The 23,810-nt window shown below is 38.8% G+C and overlaps 1 protein-coding gene and 1 long non-coding RNA gene across 7 annotated transcripts in view; one reads left to right on the forward strand and one right to left on the reverse strand.

Annotated features, from left to right (window-relative positions):
* IRAK3 (interleukin 1 receptor associated kinase 3) overlaps positions 1-23,810 on the forward strand; it is a 65,218-nt gene that overhangs the window by 13,300 nt on the left and 28,108 nt on the right. For 3 of the 6 annotated variants that reach the window (XM_008256751.4, XM_051845651.2, XM_051845653.2), the window contains 5 exons: positions 1,688-1,870; positions 7,007-7,080; positions 7,695-7,749; positions 10,284-10,435; positions 14,609-14,658. In XM_008256751.4, coding sequence (XP_008254973.2) covers positions 1,688-1,870; positions 7,007-7,080; positions 7,695-7,749; positions 10,284-10,435; positions 14,609-14,658 — 514 coding nt within the window. The remainder of the gene's footprint in view (positions 1-1,687; positions 1,871-7,006; positions 7,081-7,694; positions 7,750-10,283; positions 10,436-14,608; positions 14,659-23,810) is intronic. The other 3 variants (XM_051845649.2, XM_051845650.2, XM_008256753.4) reach the window with 3 other exon arrangements.
* LOC127491037 (uncharacterized) overlaps positions 17,916-23,810 on the reverse strand; it is an 87,747-nt gene continuing 81,852 nt past the window's right edge. Inside the window, exon 4 of the long non-coding RNA XR_007919496.2 lies at positions 17,916-18,025. This is a non-coding gene — a long non-coding RNA (uncharacterized lncRNA). The remainder of the gene's footprint in view (positions 18,026-23,810) is intronic.

Genomic DNA, 23,810 nt, shown 5'->3' on the forward strand with positions numbered 1-23,810 from the left:
GGCTCCTGGCTTCGGAACGGTGCAGCGCGCCGGCCGTAGCGGCCACTTGGGAGGTGAACCAACAGAAAAGGAAGACCTTTCTTTATGTCTCTCTCTAACTCTGCCTGTGAAAAAAAAAATAAGCCTATCATAGTATGCATATACTTGTTATTACTAATCTGTATGGTGCGTTATGCCTAATAATCATAAATTATCCCATTAATTTTCTAATAGGAACAGTTGAAACCTAACCTTTCCCTTTGGTGAAATTTAATATTTAGGAAGCTTTCGTTGCAATGTTAACTTGGAAACTAAGAAATATTTTAAAGTCAGTGTTCATATAGTTGGCAGGCCAGGGAAGAGAAACCAAATTTAGTAAACAAGGATGTTATTACAATTTTGTGGAAAATACAATTAAAAGATAGGTTTACTTCAGCATAAAGAAATTTTGAAATGTATGCATAGTTTTTCATAATACACATTTCCATGAACTTTTTGGAAACTTAGCATAAGGATTTCCAAATGTTTTTGCATCAAAATAAACCTGTTTTCTTCCATTTTCTGTGAACTTTTTAAAGTACCTCTGTATGTTCAGTACAGCTCTAAAATACTTATATCAGACCATAAATAACTCAGATGCACCATTTTTGAGCAATTAAAAACCTAGGATACTAGTGAAATATTTTCCATTTCTTACCAGATAGTAGCTTTTAACTCCTCAAAAATGCACATTAGTACAATGTGAAACAAACATCTTAAACACCATTCCATGAAAGCATCAACAGCTGAGTCTAAGTGTACTGCAAATGAGTGATAAGGGGATGAGGAAGAAAAGCATTAATTTCAGTAACTTCAGAAAACTGCATCTTAACTGGATGCTTGAGGGGCTAAGGCCAAAAAGGATCACTGTGCTCTAATTTGGTTCATGTGTTTTTCACAGGGATGTGGGTTAGCAATTCTCAAAATTATCTGTGTGTTTAGTAGAATCAAACAAGTAAATATGGTGTCCATAGCAAGAGCAGTTTCTTTCTATTCAACAATGGAATAATAAATTAAGGAAGACTAGACCACAGCCTGAATGGTTGGATTGGAATCAGAGGTATCAGGATAAACTCTTGGTTTTTAATATGGGTACACAGAGATTGAGAAATACAGATGCAGGGGGTTAGTGTCTGTGCATTTATTTAAAGGGCCTAGAGGCAATGAAACCCTATCACATCCAGTACCGTTGTCCAATAAAGTCCAGAATCCTTGAACAAATAATTACAGTGCTGCAGAAGGGGAAACACAAAATGAACCCAGAGTACCTTGTACAGCAAGCAAATAAGGAAGTGCTAAAAAAAAGAATTAAGAAAAAAAATTGTTAAAAGAACACAAGAGCCAACCAATGTGGACAAGGATAGAACAATTTTAGCAACAAAACAAATAATCCTAGTATTGAACTTCAACCTACAGAATGAAATCACTAACCAAAAGTCCATACTTATATAAATGAAAAAGTGAATAAATAAAATAAGGGGGGAGGGAGATATGATAGTTCTTTCTTATAGAAGAGTTACAGTTAAATGAACATAGAAGGAAAATTCAAAATAAAAAATAAATTCAAAATAAAAAGTTGCAAGTAAAATTGAGTAAAACGTAAGGCACACAAGAAGAAGTATTCCAATAAAGATAAAATATTTGCTTCTTTCTACTGCAATTTCCACAGCGGAGCGGCTTTCAAACAGTTGGCTAGATGTTCGTCTTATTGAGAAATATGTAGACCAAGGTAAAAGTGGGACAAGAGAGTTACTTTGGTCCTGTGCACAGAAAAACAAAACCATCGGAGACCTTTTACAGATTCTCCAGGAGATGGGACATCATCGAGCTATCCACTTAATTACAAACCATGGTAAGCACTTATTCTTATCATGTGGCTCCAAATCCATCTTCAAGGAATTGTAATTTGTAAATGTAAATATTGCTTTATATCCAAGACATTGACTTGTCAAGGTAGGTCTGTGATTCCTTACCTATCACTTTTATCTGGAGGGGACCTTGCAACTTCACATTTTTTGGTGATTCTTTCCCCCCTTATTGACTAAAATTCAACAGAGTCCTTTCTACCACTTTACACTTTTGTTTTCTTTTTTTAAAACTGTTCATTACAACTTTACTTTTTAAAATATTTCATTTTTGGCAACCAATAGAATCAACTTTCTGACACAACTCTAAATCACTTTGAGTCCTAAACAATGAAGAAAGATAATGCTACCCTTTGTCTTGTTGTGTTATTTGAAGTAAAACTGTAATTGGCTTCCCTCTATCTTGGTGCAAATGATACCTCCAGAAGAAGCCTGGGACTTTCCTTTTAGTGCTGGTGTTAAGCCACAGCTCAACCTTGCTTGCTGACCATCCATTCCCCAGCACGCTCATTCTTTCCATTTGTCTTATTTGTTTTTGTGTCCTCACTTACTTAGAAAAATCTGATAAAGTTCACAAAGTCTTCTCTTTTTTCAGTAAAATAAAGTCTTAGTATCACCTGTTCTATTTATTCCACTGAGATTTATTCACTTCAACAATAATAATCTTGAGTGAGCCTTTTGTTGTAGATTCAGGGTTATTCAGATAGAAAATCTTTTATTCATTATCCTGTGGTTCTTCCATATATATATATATATGTAATATAATATTTATTTAGTTTATTTATTTTGAGAGGAAGAGATGTTTTCCTATCCACTGGTTTACTCCCTGAATGTCTGCCACAGTTGAGGTTTGGACCAAGCCAAAGTCAGGAGCAAGGAATTCCATCCCAGTCTCCCATGTAGGTGGCAGGAACCTAAGTACTTGAGCCAATACCTGATGCCTCCATGGGTCTGCATTAACAGGAAACTGGAATTAAGAGCAGAGACTGAATTGGAACACAGGCACTCCAGTGTGGAACACAGGTGTCTCAAGGGATGTCTTAACTGCTGGGCCAATGCTCATCCCAATCCAGGTGTATTCTCCATTCTGTATATTTGCACACCTGTTGTTTGTTAATATATTTAGTGTACATAAGCCTCTTCCTAACACCCAAATAAGCTTTGCACATATAAAGAAGAAATGTTGAGAGATTTGTATGAGAAAGCTGTACCTTCAGATTGATTTTTATTATGTAGATTTTTCATATTAACAGGATATTACTTCCTAGGCTTCCATCATGATATTAACTGTATAATTTGGCTAATCCCTTTTGTCTTTTGCACATTATTTCTTGACTTGGTTTACTGCATTAGAATGTGTGACTTTAAAGCTGACTGATCAAATCCCTGGGAACTGTATATTCAATGCTATTTTATTATCTGAGCCTTTTCCAACCACCGAACCACCCACAGGGCTTGCTGTTCACAATATAAACTCACACCAATTTAATAGGACTCATGGGCAATGTTTTATACTTCAGTGTTCTGGAATATATTTCAGAGTATATTTACACTCTCCATTTGTTTATGCAGCAGAGAATGATTTGTACTTTAAATAGACAAAAATTTCACATTCTTCTCTTAGTCTGTTGCACATGCAAGATTGATTTCTTTTTTTTTTTACATTGTGAGGTTAGCTAATTGGTGGGAAGATAATCATTGACTGCCTTAGAATGAAGACACATCGAAAAGTTTTTAGAAAAATTGAATTCACAGATGAGTTTATTTTGGTGCCAAAATTTTTGAAATTCATGCATGTGTGGGGTTTTAAAACTATTTATGAATGATTTTTTCATAAAAAGTATGTGGATGTCTTTTTTTTTTTTTTTTTTTTGACAGGCAGAGCTAGACAGTGAGACAGAGACAGAGAGAAAGGTCTTCCTTTTCTGTTGGTTCATCCCCAAGTGGCTGCTATGGCTGGCGCGTTGTGCCAATCCAAAGCCAGGAGCCAGGTGCTTCCTCCTGGTCTCCCATGGGGTGCAGGGCCCAAGCACTTGGGCCTTCCTCCACTGCCTTTCCGGGCCACAGCAGAGAGCTGGACTGGAAGAGGAGCAACCAGGACAGAATCCGGCGCCCCAACTGGGACTAGAACCCAGGGTGCTGGCGCTGCAGACGGAGGATTAGCCAAGTGAGCTGTGGCGCCGGCCAAGTATGTGGATTTCAAACACTGTTGGAACCAAAATAAACATCTTTAAATTCCATTTTTTCATAAATTTTCTTGAAGTGCCCTCCAGAAAGAGGTAAGTCTGAGATGATGGAAATACTACTATACTCTTTGTCCTTTATTAAAGAAAATAGCATTCTTTAATTGTAATCTATTGAGTTGATGCCTTGAATTAAATTATCATTTTGAAAAGATTCATTACGGAAATCATTTAAAGTAAGACGTGTGGATTCCTTGGACATACCAGTCTACTGAACAGGTTGTGTCCTGTGGAAGCTACTTGCTGAATTAGCAGTTGAAGCTCCTAACTGAAAATGCATAAACAGATTTAGTCTTTCTTTGCTGTTGCCATAGACAGATTCACCAGTTATCCAAATAATTGATTTTTGCCTATTTTTGCTTGAAATTTTATTGTTTAGTGGGATGGTTTTATTTTGGAGGAATTTTGTTAAGAAAGCTTTTATTTAATGAATACAAATTTCATAGGTACAGCTTTAGGAATATAGCATTTCTTCCCCCCATACCCACCCTCCCACCCCCACTCCCATCATGACATCATGGAGGAATTTTTTTAAAGATTTATTTATTTATTTGAAAGGCAGAGTTACAGAGAAGCAGAGAGAGGCAGAGAGAGAGAGAGAGTGAGTGTCTTCCATCCACTGGTTCACTCACCAATGGCTGCAATGGTCAGAGCTGTGTTGATCTAAAGTCAGGAGCCTGGAGCTTCTTCTGGGTGCAGGGGCCCAAGGACTTGGGCCATTTTATACTGCTTTCCCAGGCCATAGCAGAGAATTGGGTCAGAAGTGGAGCAGCCAGGACTTGAACAAGTGTCCATAGGATGCTGGCACTGCAGGTGGTGGCTTTACCCACTATGCCACAGCGCCGGCCCCTGGAGGAGTTTTTTAACCTTACACATTCCAAACTCCAGGTGTCACTTCGTAGATTTAGATTTTCTCATCAGTTTCCTCCCACATATTATTTCTGCCATTCAGATAGCTACCATTGGGAGGCTTCTTCACATCCATAAAATCCTTCAGATTTCAGGGTAGAACTGAGTTGTCCTTATGTGTCATATTTTGCATCTATATTCCAATGATCAGCAGTTCTTTCCCGGTTGTGACATACATGTACAACTTTCTACTGTCTTGTTAGAAGACCATTTTGAATCTCCCATTTTATGACAATGAGATACGCTCTCTCTCTCTTTTCATTAAGGTCTTTGACTTTTAGGGCCCTTACAGAAACCAGACTTCAGATCTTCTTCTACATAGCAATACCTGATTCAAAATGTTTGCAATTTCTTTGTTTTTTTTTTTTTGTTTGTTTGTTTTGTTTTTTTTTTTTTTTTTTTTTTTTGACAGGCAGAGTGGACAGTGAGAGAGAGAGACAGAGAGAAAGGTCTTCCTTTGCCGTTGGTTCACCCTCCAATGGCCGCCGCTGCAGCCGGCGCACCGCGCTGATCCGATGGCAGGAGCCAGGAGCCAGGTGCTTTTCCTGGTCTCCCATGGGGTGCAGGGCCCAAGCACCTGGGCCATCCTCCACTGCACTCCCTGGCCATAGCAGAGAGCTGGCCTGGAAGAGGGGCAACCGGGACAGAATCCGGCGCCCCGACCGGGACTAGAACCCGGTGGAGGATTAGCCTATTGAGCCACGGCGCCGGCTTGCAATTTCTTTTCTTGCCTAATTGCCCTGTTAATTTTCATAGTACAACACATTAAGGACAAAGATCCTACATTGGGAGCAAGTGCACAGTGACTCCTGTTGTTAATTTAACAATTGACACTCTTATTTATGACGTCAGTGATCACCTGAGGCTCTTGTCATGAGATGCCAAGGCTATGGAAGCCTCTTGAGTTCACAAACTCTGTCCTTATTTAGACAAGGGCATAATCAAAGTAGAAGTTCTTTCCTCCCTTCAGAGAAAGGTACTTCCTTCTTTGATGGCCTATTCTTTCCACTGGGATCTCACTCACAGAGATCTTTCATTTAGGTCATTTTTTGCCATAGTGTCTTGGCTTTCCATGCCTGAAATACCTCTTGGGCTTTTTAGCCAGGTCCGAATGCCTTAAGGGCTGATCCCGAGGCCAGAGTGCTGTTTAGGGCATTAGTCATCCTATGAGTTGGCTGTGTGTCCTGCTTCCCATGTTGGATGGTTCTCTCCCTTTTGTATTCTATCAGTTAGTATTTGCAGACACTAGTCTTGTTTATGTGATCCCTTTGACTCTTAATCCTATCTTTATGATCAGTTCAAACTTAAACTGATCACTTTAACTAGTAAGATGGCATTGGTACTTGCCAACTTAATGGAATTTGGAGTCCCATGGCAAGTGAAATAAACATTTTTTAAGGTGTATCAAAATATTAGCAATGACAACAAAATATGAATTGCTTTTAATTTTGTATGGGAAGCTACATAGATTATCTCAGCTCAGACAGATCTATAAAATCAGGACTTATAGTCTACATTTGGCTGATACACACACACATACACACACATTTGCATTCACACAGAACCATCTTTAATACCTATGGCACAAGATGGCATAAAAAATTAACCTAAGGAGGTAAAAATCTTATAATTGTAAAAATTTTAAATATATTTACAAACAGTTGATAACATTGTTGTATTTTATTTCAATTTTCTCCCTTATACTTTATATTATTGTTACATATCATTAAAAATATTAAAGTAGCTATTTATGTTTTGAATGAACAAATGTATGTTTTTATATTTAATCACTAGAAGCATATTTCACATATGTAAATTTGTAATCATTCCACAGGAATGGGAATTGAAATTAAGCTTTGGAAATGAATGTTACTAGTAAGGTATTTATTTTCACAGTGTCAGAAAGAGGAAAAATCAAGGTTTTGGGAACATAATATTTTTTGTTTCTAACTCCCTTTATTTCTCTTTCAGGCACAGCCTTGAATCCTTCAAAGCAAAGTCATCAGAAAGAGAGATTTCCAAACATGCCAGCCAAGGTAAAGCAGGTGTGTATAAAAAATGACTGTTGCTTATGGATTTTAGCATAAGAAATAATGTTATCCAAGAGAAAAGATGCTGGATTCACAGACACTTTTTTAAAAACCAAAAATGTTTCCGTTCTCTCATTGTTTTTTACTTAGTTGAAGATTGAGGAAATTAGAGAGTTGTAACCATTGAAAGAGATGAGAGCTTCCTCTTTCACAGACCTGTCAAGAGAGGAGACTTAGAATTAAGGTTGATGTGAATTATGCATTTGCCTTAACTTTTAATTTTCCTTTTCTAGTTGGCCTTTTGTGTGCTACTCTTAGTTTTTATTAGAGCAAATTAGCAGTGATCATTTTTATAGCATTAGAAGTCATTTCAAATTCGCTATTTGTAACTATGGCATTGATACTTGAGTTTTTACAGTTGATATGGAAGTCTTAAGTATACACTTACAAATAGCAATAAATGCTATTGAATAAAGTGAAATAAGTTTGCTTTCTACTAGCTTTCTTCTAAATTGGATTCTGCACGATTGTACTGTATAGTCCCAGGGGGAGCTTTGAATTTCTGTTGCGGTTCTGTTCTTTCTAGAATTATGAAATAGAATTACTTTAGTATGTATTTCTTCTCTTAGGAAGCAGCCAATGTCACAGTGGGTGATGTTCTTATTTCTGAGCACAATAAAAAAGGTAAAAACCATAATAACATAATAACAAAATATTTTTTATATCTTGCTTTCATTTAAGGGAATTTAGAGGGGAAAATGTCCAATTAACTTATTAATCATTTATATTCATGCTCAGAATAAAATTTGCATAGAAGTCAAAATATTTTCAGTTTTGATTGAAACTCATAGTTCTGATAGATGACATATTATTGTTTTGTTGAGAATCCATCGGCTGGGGTGGGCTTTTGGCCAGCTGGTTGAGATGCCAATTAAGATTTTTTTTTTTTGACAGGAGAGTGGACAGTGAGAGAGAGAGACAGAGAGAAAGGTCTCCCTTTGCCGTTGGTTCACCCTCCAATGGCCGCCGCGGCCAGCGCGCGGTGGCTGGCGCACCGCGCTGATCCGATGGCAGGAGCCAGGTACTTATCCTGGTCTCTCATGGGGTGCAGGGCCCAAGTACTCGGGCCATCCTCCACTGCACTCCCTGGCCACAGCAGAGAGCTGGCCTGGAAGAGGGGCAACCGGGACAGAATCCGGCGCCCCGACTGGGACTAGAACCCTGTGTGCCGGCGCCGCAAGGCGGAGGATTAGCCTAGTGAGCCACGGCGCCGGCCAAGATGTTTCTTATACTTGAGTTCATTTCCTGGCTTCACCTCCTGATTCCATCTTCCTGCCACTGCAGACTCTGAGAGTCAGCAGTGACAGCTCGGGTCATTGTGTTTCTGTTACCCAAGTGAGAGAGCTGGATTGAGTTCCCAGCTCTTGGCTTCAATCCTGGCCGTTGTGGAGATTTGGGGAATGAACTAACAAATGGGAGCTCTGTCTGGCTCTTTCTACTTCTCAGAAAAAACTTATCAGTTAATGAAGATCATCATTGTGATCTTTTCACATAAGGAATATTTTTTGTTGTGGTTAGTAAAATTTGCTATTTGTATGTCTCATAATAAAGCATTTTTAGAATTATGTCAGATTTTTATATAGTCTCAGAAATTTTCATGGTACTGCAGAAATATTTCAAGATGATTATAGAGTAGTGCTGAGAGTCATTGTAAAAATCAAGTTACTGGGGCTGGTGCTGTGGCTTAGTGGGTAAAGCCACCACCTGCAGTGCTGGCATCCCATAAAGGTGCTGGTTGGAGTTCCGGCTGCTCCATTTCTAATCCAGCTCTCTACTATGGTCTGGGAAAGCAGTAGAAGATGGTCCAAGTCCTTGGGCCCCTGCACCCACGTGGGAGACCTGGAAGAAAACTCTTGGCTCTTGGCTTCAGATCAGCCAGGCTCTAGCTGTTGCGGCCATTTAGGGAGCAAACCAGCAGATGGAAGTCTCTCTGTCTCTCTCTCTTCAGGAACTCTGCCTTTCCAATAAACAAATAAATCTTTAAAAAAAAAATCTGGCTATTTTCCAAATCAACTTTGCGCCCTTCTTAAAAGGAAGAACAATTTACTACCACCTGGGAATCATTCTGCAAATGTTAAAGACTATTTCAGACTGCCTTGCCTAATGTCACTAGATCTGATGCTTCTTTGGTTGAAAAGACAATTAGACGTTAGATAAGCTTTTGGTTCTTTAACAGTAAGATCTAAATCAAGCTTTAAATGTCTTCAGAGACTATTTCATATTTGCTGTGGAAATACAGCCAAAACTGGGTTCTGAATGATTTAGCCAAGCTTTCTCTTCGTGGTTAGTATTTGGTTACCTTTTAAGTGTATTCTCCCAATCTCTGCTTTGGATGATTTCTTTTTTTTTAAGCTAATGCATCTTTCTAATTTACTCTGAAGAAGCAATTTAGGCATTCAGAGGATCTGGCTAATGAAAAGTATTTATATTAGTCAGGCTTGGAGAATTTTGTTCAGTCCTATCAGGATTCCCACTTCCATAGTTTTTTCATGGTTTTAGATTCAAAATGGGTTAACAGTAAATGTTGACCTAATGACAAGGAACAGAATCTTAGGAAAATTGCCCCAGCTAAGCTTTTATATCAGCATGTTATTGTGTAAGTGTTTTTAAAAAACCATTTGCTCTGTGGAATGGTGGAAGCCTGGCCCAAGTAAATGTGCGGAAAACATGTGGTGGGCTTCCCTGTGGGCTCTGTTGAATTGCTGAGCTCTGGTGTGTTTCTTTTTAATTGATATCAATTTATTTTCATTTAAAGCATAGAGAGAGAGAAAGATAAAATAGAGATAGGTAGATAAGTAACTTCTATCCACTGGGTCACTCCCCAAATGCTACAACCAGCATGACTGGGCCAGGCCAAATATGGGAACCTGGAAGTCAATCTGCATCTCCCATGTGAGATGACAGGGACCCAATTACTTGAGATTTCTCCCTCACCTTCTAGGCTGTGCATTAGCAGAAAGTTAGGACTAGGAGTGGAGCTGAGACTCAAACTCAGGCACTCCAATATGGGATGCAGACATCCTATGTAACATCTTAACCACTGCAGCAAAGATCTCCCCTCTGATGTTTTTCTAATATAGTATGGAAGTCCTGGTTATAATAGTGATGTTGATGCTTAGAAAGAGAAAAGATAACTTACCTCTGCTCTTCTTCTTAAGGGATGTTGCTTAAATCCTCCATCAGCTTTCAAAATGTTGTAGAAGGAACTAAAAATTTCCACAAAGATTTCCTAATTGGAGAAGGAGAGATTTTCAAGGTATACAGACTGGAGATTCAAAACCGAACATATGCTGTTAAATTATTTAAACAGGTATGGAAAGAATTACTATCACAGGATATCAAATCCATTTATTTGCTCATATTTCATATTAAAATGTGTCATTTTTCATCACCATTGAAAAGAGGTATATATGAAAGTAAAATTTCACGAATGGAAATAAGATATATAACTTCAGGTGACTGGAAAAATAACTGAGACATGAATGCCTGTCTTGCAAGAATGTGGAAGTTAAATCCTACTGGTCCATAGATGTATTAACATGAGAAAGACTTATAAAAAGCTTTGCAGGCCTCTGAAACTTTGCTTGTGAGAGTCAAATTGTGCTGGAGGGATCAAACTCAGAAATCAGTAAGAGATAGATATCTACAAAGAGTTACTCTTAATTTTCTTGTTGTTAGTCAACAATCAAAGAGTATTTGCTAAACTTCTGTTGGCTGAACGTCTGACCATGGGTGAAATGAATAAGCCGTAATTATGTCCTCAGGAGCAAACAGTCTTCAGGAGAAATGGTCAGGTGAACAAATGATTAAACTGTTGTGAGAGGAAGGCTTTAGCAGGGGTTTGTCAAAAGGTCTCAGAGCACATAAAAGATAACAACTCTAACCACCCAGAGGATGGGTATATCTGGCATTGAGGAGACTATCTGGCATAAAGTATCCCCTCATAAGCATCTCTCAAAAGCCAATGAAAAAATTGATGGAAGGAAGTGACCTTTCAACTGGATTTTGATGGATGAGAACTTTGGTTGATAGTAAAAGACAGGAAGTACATTCTGGGTGGAACAAATAGCAGGTGCAAAGACCTGGAGGTTCATGTATGAAAACATAGGTCTTACTCATTGAATGAAGTAGAGTGGATTGTAGGAGGCAGGAAGGTAGGTAAAAGACATATATGATTTTTAAGTAGGATAGTGAAAGTCTTAGGTTTTTTTTGGACAGGCAGAGTTAGACAGTGAGAGAGAGAGAGACAGAGAGAAAGGTCTTCCTTCCGTTGGTTCACCCCTCAAATGGCTACTACAGCTGACGCGCTGCGCTGATCCCGAAGCCAGGAGCCAGGTGCTTCTTCCTGGTCTCCCATGCGGGTGCAGGGCCCAAGTACTTGGGCCATCCTCCACTGCCTTCCTGGACCACAGCAGAGAGCTGGACTGGAAGAGGAGCAACCGGGACAGAACTGACGCCCCAACCAGGACTAGAACCTGAAGTACCAGCGCCACAGGTGGAGGATTAGCCTAGTGAGCTGTGGCACCGGCTTGGTTTTGTTTTTTAAAGTACAGTTTTGAATACAGGTTGAAAGGTGGATTGGAAGTTGGCAGAGGGTTTTGGGGAAAGAACTAGATTGCAGGCAGAAGGACTTGGGGGAGAAATATTTCAGCTATATAAGCTAAGGAATGGAGAGAGTTTAAATCATTGTTTTCAATGCTTAACTGTGTATTGGAATCACCTAGGGAACTTTTAAAAAACTAGCTTCAGGGGCAGGCATTGGGTCTAGCAGTTAAGATGCCCACACCCCATGTCAGTATACCTGGATTCAGTACCCAGCTCCATTCCTGATTCCAGATTCTTGCTAATATGACAGTGGGGGCTCAAGTGATTGGGTTCCTACCATCCACATGGAGACCTGGATTAAGTTCCTGGCTTAAAATTTTGGCCTGTCCCTGGATGTTATGGGTATTTGAGGAGTAAGCCAGCAGATAGGAGTGCATGTTGTCCTTCAGTGCCTCACAAATAAAATACAACAAAAAACTAGCTTCATAGCAGTTGGTTAAGTCAGAATGGTGATGATGAAGGCAGGCATCAGTAGTTTTTAAAGCTTCCCAGGTAATTCATGTATATAGTCAGTGTTGGAAACCATTGCTGTAAGCCAGGAAAAGGTTAATGGGTTTAGTGAGGGGAACTAAAAAGAAGTGAAAGGAACAAAATCTAGTGATCTGTTGGATAAGACCAGGAAGTGGAGGAGAAAAGGGATCTAAAGTGATTCCTAGTTGACAGCTTATTTAACAGAGCCTTTAAAAAATTATTAGCGTGATGTCTCCATTTCCCCATATTGCATTTTATATCACTTGAAGATTCCTGAGAAGAAGAACAGTCTAATAACAAAGCAATATACTGGCAAAATCATTCAACAAATGGACCGTGGTTGCTGTAGAGGTGACCCAACTGAAACCTGTGCTCACCTGTCCCTGGGCTTTTTTGTACACTGTCTTATTATGGAGGCCCAGAGTCAACTCTCAAGAGGGTCCGTGTAATCTAATTTCTACTTCTCTCTGAAGCTGCCCCTACATCACCATCCCTTTTGGAATTTTCTTTCCATGGTTCTGGCTTTAGAATGAGGTCATTGCTTCTTGGTCCCCTTCCCTTCCTGTCCTAAGGCAAATATTACTTCTCTGATTACCTCTGACCCTTCCAATGTAACTTTGGTGACCTTCCTATGTATAGCCATAGCATCATAGAATTATCTCAAAGCCTTAGTTTCTTCAGCTGCCTCTACCAACAGACTGGATGGCTTTCTTTGAAAAGCTCTGACTTATCTTTGTTTTCTAGTGTCTTATTTAGAGCTGGGTCCATAGTTGTTGTTCAGTTCCTGTTTGTTAGATGACTTGAATGAAGCATACATACGTTTTTCAGGAATTTGGTTGCATTCACTAGGCATAAAAACACCCAGAAACTGCAAAGGAATGGAAAAGTACTGTACCTGGTCCTACTCTACATTTTAACTCTCTTTTTGGGTGATGAGTAGAAGTGTGCTTGGATTTGTGCTCTCTGATTCTATCTCCTTCCCCTTCTCCAGCCATGCAGAGACATAGATGTACACACATACTCATATACATACATAAACATGCAAAGACATGCACACTTTTAAGGAAAGATGAGATCATTTAGTAGAACCTTGGTCAACATTTTTAAAAATAAATACAGTTTTGTAACACTGGGACATTCTCTTCAGTGACCTTCCTTGAAGGGACTAATGTGAGAAATGGTACTGGAGAGCTTGTGCCTCTGGAAGTTTAGTGTGTGCTTAATCATCTGGCAGTCTTTTCGCAATGCAGATTATGACTCATCAGCTCTGAGCAGGAGCTCAGCAGAAGGTGCAGCGTTTCTCACCAGCTCCCGGTAGAGCTGCACTTGTTTGTGCATAGACCACACTTTTAAGCACCTGGTATTAGAGCACCAAGTTAGCATAAACTAGCCCCTTCATTTTTCACATTAAGAAAACTGTGACTTCAGGGAGATTGACTGACTGATAGCAAGTCACAAATAGCAAGTGTTTAGAATGGGCCTGAGACCCAGTTTACTTGGCTGCTAGGACCATGGTCCTGTGAAATGTAAATTCTGATGGAGTGGCTCTTGGAAATGATTTGTTAGCCTGGTTTATTGTTACTGACTTCCTGGCTTAACTTGGAAAATAACTTCCAGAATTCCTCTTGGATTTCTCTCCTTTTATTCCTGAGGACACAGCTCTAAATACTCTGCCCTCAGAGCCAATGCCAGAAGCTTACAGCTGGTGGGACTGAGGAGCATACTTTAACCCCTTCCTGGTTGAAGTTAGGAACTTGAGATCCAGAGACATGCAATGACATAAAATGTGTGCAACCATCAAGAACAGTGCCAGGAATAGTGTAGGTGCTTAGTATGTCACTGAGTTCAGTCATTCACCCAGTATTCATGTGTCAGGCTCTGGACCAGCTTCTGAAGCTTCTTTGAAGTGAAGAGTTATAGTTCATTTGCTGAGGAAGCCCATCTTTCCAAACTTAATGCAAAGGTGAACTGCAAACATCTCAACATGACTCTAGTAAATGACAAATTAGTGAAATTTTGATGGAAAATAAGGAAACACAAATTGGATTCTCTGTGAGATCAAGCAGGGAGTTTTTTTTTTTTTAAACTGTCAAGGGGTTTTCATTAATATATGTAATATTTTTGAATTTGTGCAAATGTATGTAAAATATGATGAAAGTCTGAATATGAAATTTGGCAGTGTGATGTATAGCATGAAAAACTTTTAACTCAAAAGCACTCGTTCTAAATCTGTTTTGAAGTTAATGGATTTTTAAAAACTCTTTTGAAAGCTGAAGATCCTCCCCCCAGGAAAATGTTCATATGCGTTTCTACCAAAGATTTCATTTAATTTCAGGGACTATACAGACTGTGTTAGGAATCCCAGATATACAGGCCCTTCTCTTAATTTTTTTTTCTGTGTATTTAGGAGAAAAAACAATGGAAGAAATTTTTATCAGAGCTTGAAGTCTTACTACTGTGAGTATATCTTATCCAGAATTTTCCCTGCCTTGTGCTCTGATTTCATCTCTGACCATCTTTGATTTTATGACACAGTGCTTGGCATGGCTGGTATTTAATAAATGTGGGTTGGAAGTTAGAACACTGGGTAATTTTTGACATCTGCTTCAGTGTATTCTTTAAAGTATATTTTAATGTAGACCATTTACATAATTCACTAGAACATATTTTAACAAGAAACTGTCACAAGGAAGTGGGTTAAATCGGGTGTGACTAACACAGCTGAATAATAGTTCTTAGAACATTCGAATTGTATATATTTCGCTGTTTCCACCCTTCCCTAGAGACATTCCAGTCTAGAAACTGTTTCATCAGTTTAACTCTCCTCAGGAAGAGAGTTTTATTCAAAGAAATCAAATGCTTTTGATGTGTATATTATTTTCTGGGAATTCATTCATGAGTCTGAGAGCCCATGGAGACAAATAAAATGACTTCATTTTCATATATATTCATATCTGCAGCTGTGCAGCCTTCCTTATTGAAGGTCACTAACCCAATAGAGTTCACTCATCACCCTTTACAAACAGAAAATGTTCTTTTCAGATGTCTTCTGGACTGAGATGTAAGAGAGAGGAGTGAGGTGAGGTGAGGAGGTATTATATCATTTTGCTGAATTCCTTTGCTTATATATGCAGAACCAGAAATAAAAATATTAGAGGTTAATTATAAAAACTTTATATCACTCAATTAAACACTAAATCCAAAATTGTAATAGAAGAGTTTTATATTTAAGGTGTTATTTTTGCTTACAAAAGTAAAATTCACATATTTCAAAATTCCAAAACTACAAAAGGTAAACCAAGAAAAGATTTTCTCCTGCTATTATCCTCCAACCACTGAGCTGACTGTTCAAAGGAACACTGTTATCAGGCTCTTGTCTATATTTCCAGAGATAGTTTATGCATAGGCAAATGTCTATTGTGTTTTCTGATTTTCCTCTGTTTACCCACAGCGTAGCATAAACATTGTTCACTTTCTTCATTTTTGCTTTGTATATTTTATTGTTACTTACTGAATGTTCTTCCATTGGTGAATTAGATTTTTTCTAATCTCATTATTCAAAAATGATACTACAAGATTAAAACCTCTGTCTATTATTTTGTGCCTGTATGAGTGTATCTGTAAGATAAACTCTTATGAATGAAACTGTACCATCAGATGTTTATGTGCATTCATAATAACAAATGGTATTGCGATAGTAGTTGTGCCAGTTTTATGCTTATACCAGTCATGTCTAAGAGTTCCTGGTTTCCCACATTCTTGGCAACCTCTTTTTTTTCAGCTTTTAATTGTTTCTAATCTGTTAGGTAGAAATAATTTTTAAATATAATTTTTTGAAAATATTTACTTGACAAAAAATGTATATGTTCACTCTGTACCTTGTGGTGATTTCATATACATTGTGTACTCTTTATCTCAGTCAAATTAATTAACACATCCATTGCCATTCATGCTATACTTACATCCTTAGTATTTGCTCATCCTATCACTGAAAGTTTGTACTCCTTGGCCAACGGCTCTCTATTTTCCTTAGCTTCCAGCGCTTGGTATCCATTTTTGTATTGTGTGATTCTGTAATTTTGACTTTTTAATTTGCACATGTAAGGGAGATCATATGTTGTTAGTCATTCTGTGTCTATTTTATTTCACTTAGTGTGGTATCTTCCAAGTTTGTCCATATTGTTGCAAATGGCAAGGTTTCCTTCTTTATATGGTGAAATAATAATCCATTATATATACTTACATACATATATGTAAATATGAATATATATGTATGTGTATTACAGATAAATAATCACTTTTTTCCCCGAAGAACCTTCATAATAGCTGTACCAATTTACATTCCCACCAATAATATGTAAGCATTATCTTTTCTCCACACGCTGGCCAATTCTTGTTATATTCTAACACTCCTGTTGTGATTTTTTATTTGCCTCTCCCTGATAATTAGTGATATTGGGTAACTTATTATATACATGCTGACCATTTGTGTGTCTTCTTTGGAAACATGCATACTCAGGACCTTTTTCCACTTTTAAATCAAGTTATTCATTATTTTGCTGTTGAGTTGGGTGAGTTTCTTACATATTTTAGATATTAACCTTTTATCAAATATATAGTCTACTTATATATTTTCCCATCCTGTAGGTTGCATTTTCATTTTGATGACTGTGCCTGAAGTGAGAGGAGAAAAGCCCAAAAATAAACAGGCAATTTCAGTAATAAATTAAATGATAAGATGATACCTTGGGAGCTGGGCAGCAGAATGGGCTCCTTGAAAGAAGTAATATCTAAGCTGACACCAAGGGACGGTATTTTTTGTTTATCACATAGATAACGTTAAGTGCTAAAATGATCCTATAAATAGGACTGTTTTATTTATTTTTATTTATTTGACAGGTAGAGTTATAGACAGTGAGAGACAGAGAGAAAGGTCTTCCTTCCATTGGTTCACCCCCCAAATGGCCGCTACAGCCGGCACTGTGCTGATCTGAAGCCAGGAGCCAGGTGCTTCCTCCTGGTCTCCCATGCGGCTGCAGGGGCCCAAGCATTTGGGTCATCCTGCACTGCCTTCCCAGGCCATAGCAGAGAGCTGGACTAGAAGAGGAGCAGCCGGGACTAGAACCGACGCCCATATGGGATGCTGGCACTGTAGGCAGAGGATTAACCAAGTGAGCCATGACACCAGCAGGACTAAGTGTTTTAAAATAATAATAGAAAGAATAAAAAAAGAATGAATGCTGCAACATGGGAAGCAGTCCATACAGCAGACTCAAAGAATGACAATCACTTCAAATAACACTCTGACCTCAGAATCAGCCCTTAAGGCATTCTGGCCTGGCTGAAAAACCTATGAAAGCATGTCAGACATGGAAAGCCAAAACACTGTGACAAAAATGTCCCACATGAAGGATTTCTGTGAGTGAGGCCCCAACAGAAAGAAGTGGCCTTCAAAGAAGGATGTACTTTACTCTGAAGGGAGGAGAGAACTTCCACTTAGCCCATGGCCCTGTCTAAATGTGGAAGGAGTCAATGTATTGAAAAGGCTTCCACAGCCTAGTCAGCTCATGTCAAGAGCCTCGAGTGATCACTAACATAACACTAACATAAGTGTTAATTGTTAAATTAACAACAGGAGTCACTGTGCACTAACTTTCCATGCAGGACCTCTCTCTTCAAAGAGTTAACAGAAAAACTTGATTGTAAAGATTTACCTTGCTTTAGTGTATGAAGTGGAGGTCATCATACATGCATCATAAACTACAGTAATGTTCAAGTGCTCACAAAAACGCACCATCTTGAGTTTTTCTCCAAAATTAATTCCCTGAGAAAAAAATAGAGAGAGAGAAGTCAAATCTCAGAAAGGTTTATTTTTATTGAATCAAAAAGTACTTTCTTGCGTCATTGTAAAAACAAGCCTGTTGGTATTCTATTGCACAGTAGGGTAATAATAGTTAACAATAACATACTATACTTTTCTAAATAGCTGTAAGAAAGACTTCTGAATGTGCACACTACAAAGAAACCTTGAATATATGAAGCAAGGGATGCTAATTATTCTAATATGATCATTAAAATGTATGTATGTGTCAAAATATTACATCATACCACATAAATATGTCCAATTACTGTTTGTCAATAAATAACAAAATTTTAAAAATGACATTACCTTAAGAATTATTAACTCCTTAGAATTTGGCTTCTCTTTTTCTGCCTCCTTCCTTAGGGGAAGGAAGAGAAGCTAATGATTTCTAAGGATCTTCCATTTGACTATGGATTTAACCTTTTCTTTAATTTTTTATGAATAACCTTAGAAAGTAAGTGTTTTAAATTATTGCTTCTTGTTGAAGAAACAGGCTAAGAGAGATGAGCTAACTTGCCCAAGTTCACATGGTTGATAGAAAGAACATACATTCAAACCCAAGTTTGCTTGTGTTCCATCCTGTCTGCTCTACCACACCGTATCTTGCATTGTTTTGTCTTCAGTAGGCACTAAGAAATGCTTGCTGAACTGATTTTAAAAGATATCAAATCTGCAAAGCTTTAGCTCTATAATACGTAAACTCCTGCTGATTTAACAGTTTATAACTAAAGAAAAATTGGTATGGGTCTGTAGGCTTAAAATTTTTCTGTGTTTCATGCCATGCTAACTTTTTTAAAAAAGGTTAATTAATTTATTTAAAAGGAGGGTTACAGAGAGGCAGAGTCAGAAAGGTCTTCCATCTGCTGGTTCACTTCCCAAATGGCTGCAATGGCTGGAGCTGGGCTGATCCGAAGCCAGAACCTTTTTCTGCATCTCCCACATGAGTGCAGGGGCCCAAGCACTTGGGCCACCTTTTACTGCTTTCTCAGGTGCATTGGCAGGGAGCTAGATCAGAAGTGGAGCAGCTGGGTCTTGAACCAGCGTCCATATGGGATGTTTAATCTGCTACACCACAGTGCTGACCCTAAAAATAAAAGTCCACGTGTTTGTATATGTATTTATGAGGAGTTTTCAGAAAGTTCACAGAAATACTTATTATGGAACAAATAATGCATATATTTTAAAAGATTTTTTTTGCTTAGCCTTTAGTCCCATTTTCCTATAGACATTCTGAAGTATCCTTATGTGTATGCACCTACACATGCATGAGTGTATATGTTTATATGCGTATATGTGAACCTTTTTTCTACGAGAAAAAACTTACTAGTTAATTTTGTTTTCCAAGAAACTTTCTGAAGTACCATCTTGTGGGGAGCAACTGGGAGCAACTCGGACTAGACTAAGTTACTGGAATTAAGACTTATTCTATGCATCTGCTCTCCCACAATATGGCGCTGGGAGAGGAGGAAACAGCTTCTACACAGCTGCCTCCAGTTCAACCAATAAGCAGCAGGACCTGCTCCTGATTGGAGGAGAGCAGCGTACTCGGCATGTGGGTATCAGAGTTGGGATTGGCAGAAGAGGACTATAAAGGAGGAGAGAGACAACATGCACCAGGAACACCTGAGGAACACCTGAGCAGCCCCCTAGAGAGCCGGCCGGTGGTGTGCCGCTCCCCCGCGGAAGTGGGGAAAGTGGCAGGGGGAACCGCCCTTCCACGGAGGTGGAAGGGACGGTAGCCAACCCGGGAAGAACCAGCAGCAAACCCGGGGAGGGCTGAGCAGACAAAAGAACAGCGCAGGGTCCTGTGTCACTCCTCCACGAAGAGGGGGAGCGACATAATGGTGCCGTGACTCGGATATGAAGCCTAGGCAGGGTTTAGTGTCGTTCCTCCATGAAGAGGGGGAGCGACACCATCTTGAGTGTGTATACATACACACACACACACACACACACATATGCACATAGAGGGCATGTATACACACATACTTATAGGAAAGTTTTACTACTAAAAACTAAAGAAGCTACTACTAAAAAGTAAGGAAGTAAATAATAGACCTTTATAAGTAGAGCTATTTTGATAGCTTTATTAATTTAAATACCCACAACCACACCCAGGACACATTATTCAACAAATAATTATTGGATTCAATTGAGTTCATAGTATGAGCAAATTTTACAATTTTTACTTCATAGTTGCTGCCCTGGTTCCATTGATCTTCATGATGACATGTACATTCAAGGAATAGAATTTTTATTAATAACCTAATAAGTGATAATTAGGAAAGGAACATGAATTATGTAGGTTATATTGACATCACTATTCATCTGCTATTTAAAATCAGTGATAACAGAGCAGGTGTTTGTCCTGGCAATTAAGATACTGTTTGGAATGCCTACATTCTGTGTGGGAGTGCTTGTGTTGGAGTTTCAGCTTTGCTTTTGATTCCAGCTTCCTACTGTTGTACACCCTGGGAGGCAGCAGGTTGATGTTTCAAGTATTCTGCCACCCACGTAGGATTGAGTTCCAGGCTCCTGGCTTTGGGCCAGCCCCAGTTGTTGGAGGGTGAACCAGCAGGAGGAAGAACTCTCTCTGCTTCTTGAACTTCCAAATAAAATATAAATAGTTTTTTAAAAAGATTTATTTGAGAGACCAGGAGAAGCACCTGGCTCCTGGCTTCAGATCAGCTCCGTGTGCTGGCCGCAGCGGCCATTGGAGGGTGAACCAACGGCAAAGGAAGACCTTTCTCTCTGTCTCTCTCTCTCATTGTCCACTCTCCCTGTCAAAAAAAAAAAAAAAAGACTTATTTATTTGGCAGAGTTTAGAGAGAGACATAGAGAGAGACCTTCTATCCACTGGTTTACTTCCTAAATGGCTATAACAGCCAGAGCTGGGCCAGGCCAAAACCAGGAATCTGGAACTCCATCTGGGTCTCCCACAGTTATGTATAGTATAGTATGTTATTGTTAACTATTATTACCACAGGGACCCGAGCATTTGGGCCATCTTCCGTTACTTACCAGGTTCATTAGAATGGAGCTGGATTGAAAGTGGAGCAGCCATAATTTCTTTATCCAGTCTATCGTTGATGGGCATTTAGGTTGGTTCCAGGAACCAGTGCTCATATGGGATGCCAGTGTTGCAGGTGAAGGCTCATCCTGCTGTGCCATAATGCCAGCCCCAATATGTAGTTTTTTAAAAGAAAAATTAGTGATATGCTTTTCCACATCAAACTTGACTAACTGTATAGATTGTAACTGCAAGCTGGAGCTTTGTGAAGACATTGATGTTTCTCTCCAGCTGGTACCTGTTACAGTATCCAACATACTAGTGCTTGAATGGAAGTAGCGATTGAATAGAACTAGCCTTCTGTATGTTCATGTTTTGTGATTTCACTTAAATATGTACACGTCAGTCAAATGAACAATGTCAGCTGCATTATCTTTCTTTAATAAATAAGTCATATTGTGTTTTATAATGATAAAAGTAAGTACCAAATAGTATTGCCTATATTTTATAAAGTTTCCAACAGCCCAAATATTTTGAAATTGTACTTTTTAAATTTCTCCGTCTTGGCCGGTACTGCAGCTTCCTAGGCTAATCCTCCGCCTGCGGCCCCAGTACCCCAGGTTCTAGTCTTGGTTGGGGTGCTGGATTCTGTCCTGGTTGCTCCTCTTCCAGTCCAACTCTCTGCTGTGGTCCGGGAAGGCAGTGCAGGATGGCCCAGGTGCTTGGGCCCTGCACCCACATGGGAGACCAGGAGGAAGCACCTGGCTCCTGGCTTCGAATTGGCGCAATGTGCCAGCCATAGTGGCCATTTGGGGGGTGAACCAATGGAAGGAAGACCTTTCTCTCTGTCTGTCTCTCTCACTGTCTAACTCTGCCTGTAAAAAATAAAAACACATGGAGACTGAACAACATGCTCCTGAATGAACAATGGGTCATAGAAGAAATTAAAAGAGAAATCAAAAATTTTCTGGAAGTAAATGAGGATAACAGCACAACATACCAAAACTTATGGGACCCAGCAAAAGCAGTGTTAAGAGGAAAGTTTATATCAATAGGTGCCTACATCAAGAAATTGGAAAGGCACCAAATAGATGAGCTTTCAATGCATCTCAAGGATCTAGAAAATCTGCAGCAAACCAGACCCAAATCTAGTAGGAGAAGAGAAATAATTAAAATCAGAGAAGAAATCAACAGGATTGAATCCAAAAAAAAACATTACAAAAAATCAGCCAAATGAGGAGCTGGTTTTTTGAAAAAATAAACAAAATTGACACCCCATTGGCCCAACTAACCAAAAAAAAAAGAAGAGAAAAGGCCCAAATCAATAAAATCAGAGATGGAAAGGAAATGTAAGACACCACAGAAATAAAAAGAATCATCAGAAATTACTACAAGGACTTGTATGCCAGCAAACAGGGAAACCTATGAGAAATGGATAGATTCCTGAACACATGCAACCTACCTAAATTGAACCAGGAAGACATAGAAAACCTAAACAGACCCATAACTGAGACAGAAATTGAAACAGTAATAAAGGCCCTCCCAACAAAGAAAAGCCCAGGACCAGATGGATTCACTGCTGAATTCTACCAGGCATTTAAAGAAGAACTAACTCCAATTCTTCTCAAACTATTCAGAACAATTGAAAAAGATGGAATCCTCCCAAATTCTTTCTATGAAGCCAGCATCACCTTAATTCCTAAGCCAGAAAAAGATGCATCATTGAAAGAGAATTACAGACCAGTATCCCTCATGAACATAGATGCAAAAATCCTCAATAAAATTCTGGCCAATAGAATGCAACAACACATCAGAAAGATCATCCACCCAGACCAAGTGGAATTTATCCCTGACATGCAGGGATGGTTTAATGTGCACAAAACAATCAATGTGATACACCACATTAACAGACTGCAGAAGAAAAACCATATGATTATCTCAATAGACGTAGTGAAAGCATTTGATAAAATACAACACCATTTCATGATGAAAACTCTAAGCAAACTGGGTATGGAAGGAACATTCCTCAATACAATCAAAGCAATTTATGAAAAACCCACAGCCAACATCCTATTGAATGGGGAAAAGTTGGAAGCATTTCCACTGAGATCTGGTACCAGACAGGGATGCCCACTCTCACCACTGCTATTTAACATAGTTCTGGAAGTTCTAGCCAGAGCTATTAGGCAAGAAAAAGAAATTAAAGGGATACGAATTGGGAAGGAAGAACTCAAACTATCCCTCTTTGCAGATGATATGATTATTTAGGGGATCCAAAGAACTCTACTAAGAGACTATTGGAACTCATAGAAGAGTTTGACATAGTAGCAGGATACAAAATCAATGCACAAAAATCAACAGCCTTTGTATACACGGGCAATGCCACGGCTGAGGAAGAACTTCTAAGATCAATCCCATTCACAATAGCTACACAAACAATCAAATACCTTGGAATCAACTTAACCAAGGACGTTCAAGATCTCTACGATGAAAATTACAAAACCTTAAAGAAAGAAATAGAAGAGGATACCAAAAAATGGAAAAATCTTCCATGCTCATGGATTGGAAGAATCAATATCATCAAAATGTCCATTCTCCCAAAAGCAATTTATAGATTCAATGCAATACCAATCAAGATACTGAAGACATTCTCAGATCTAGAAAAAATGATGCTGAAATTCATATGGAGACACAGGAGACCTTGAATAGCTAAAGCAATCTTGTACAACTAAAACA

Source organism: Oryctolagus cuniculus, chromosome 11, assembly GCF_964237555.1.
Source record: "Oryctolagus cuniculus chromosome 11, mOryCun1.1, whole genome shotgun sequence".
Taxonomy (NCBI): Eukaryota; Metazoa; Chordata; class Mammalia; order Lagomorpha; family Leporidae; genus Oryctolagus; species Oryctolagus cuniculus.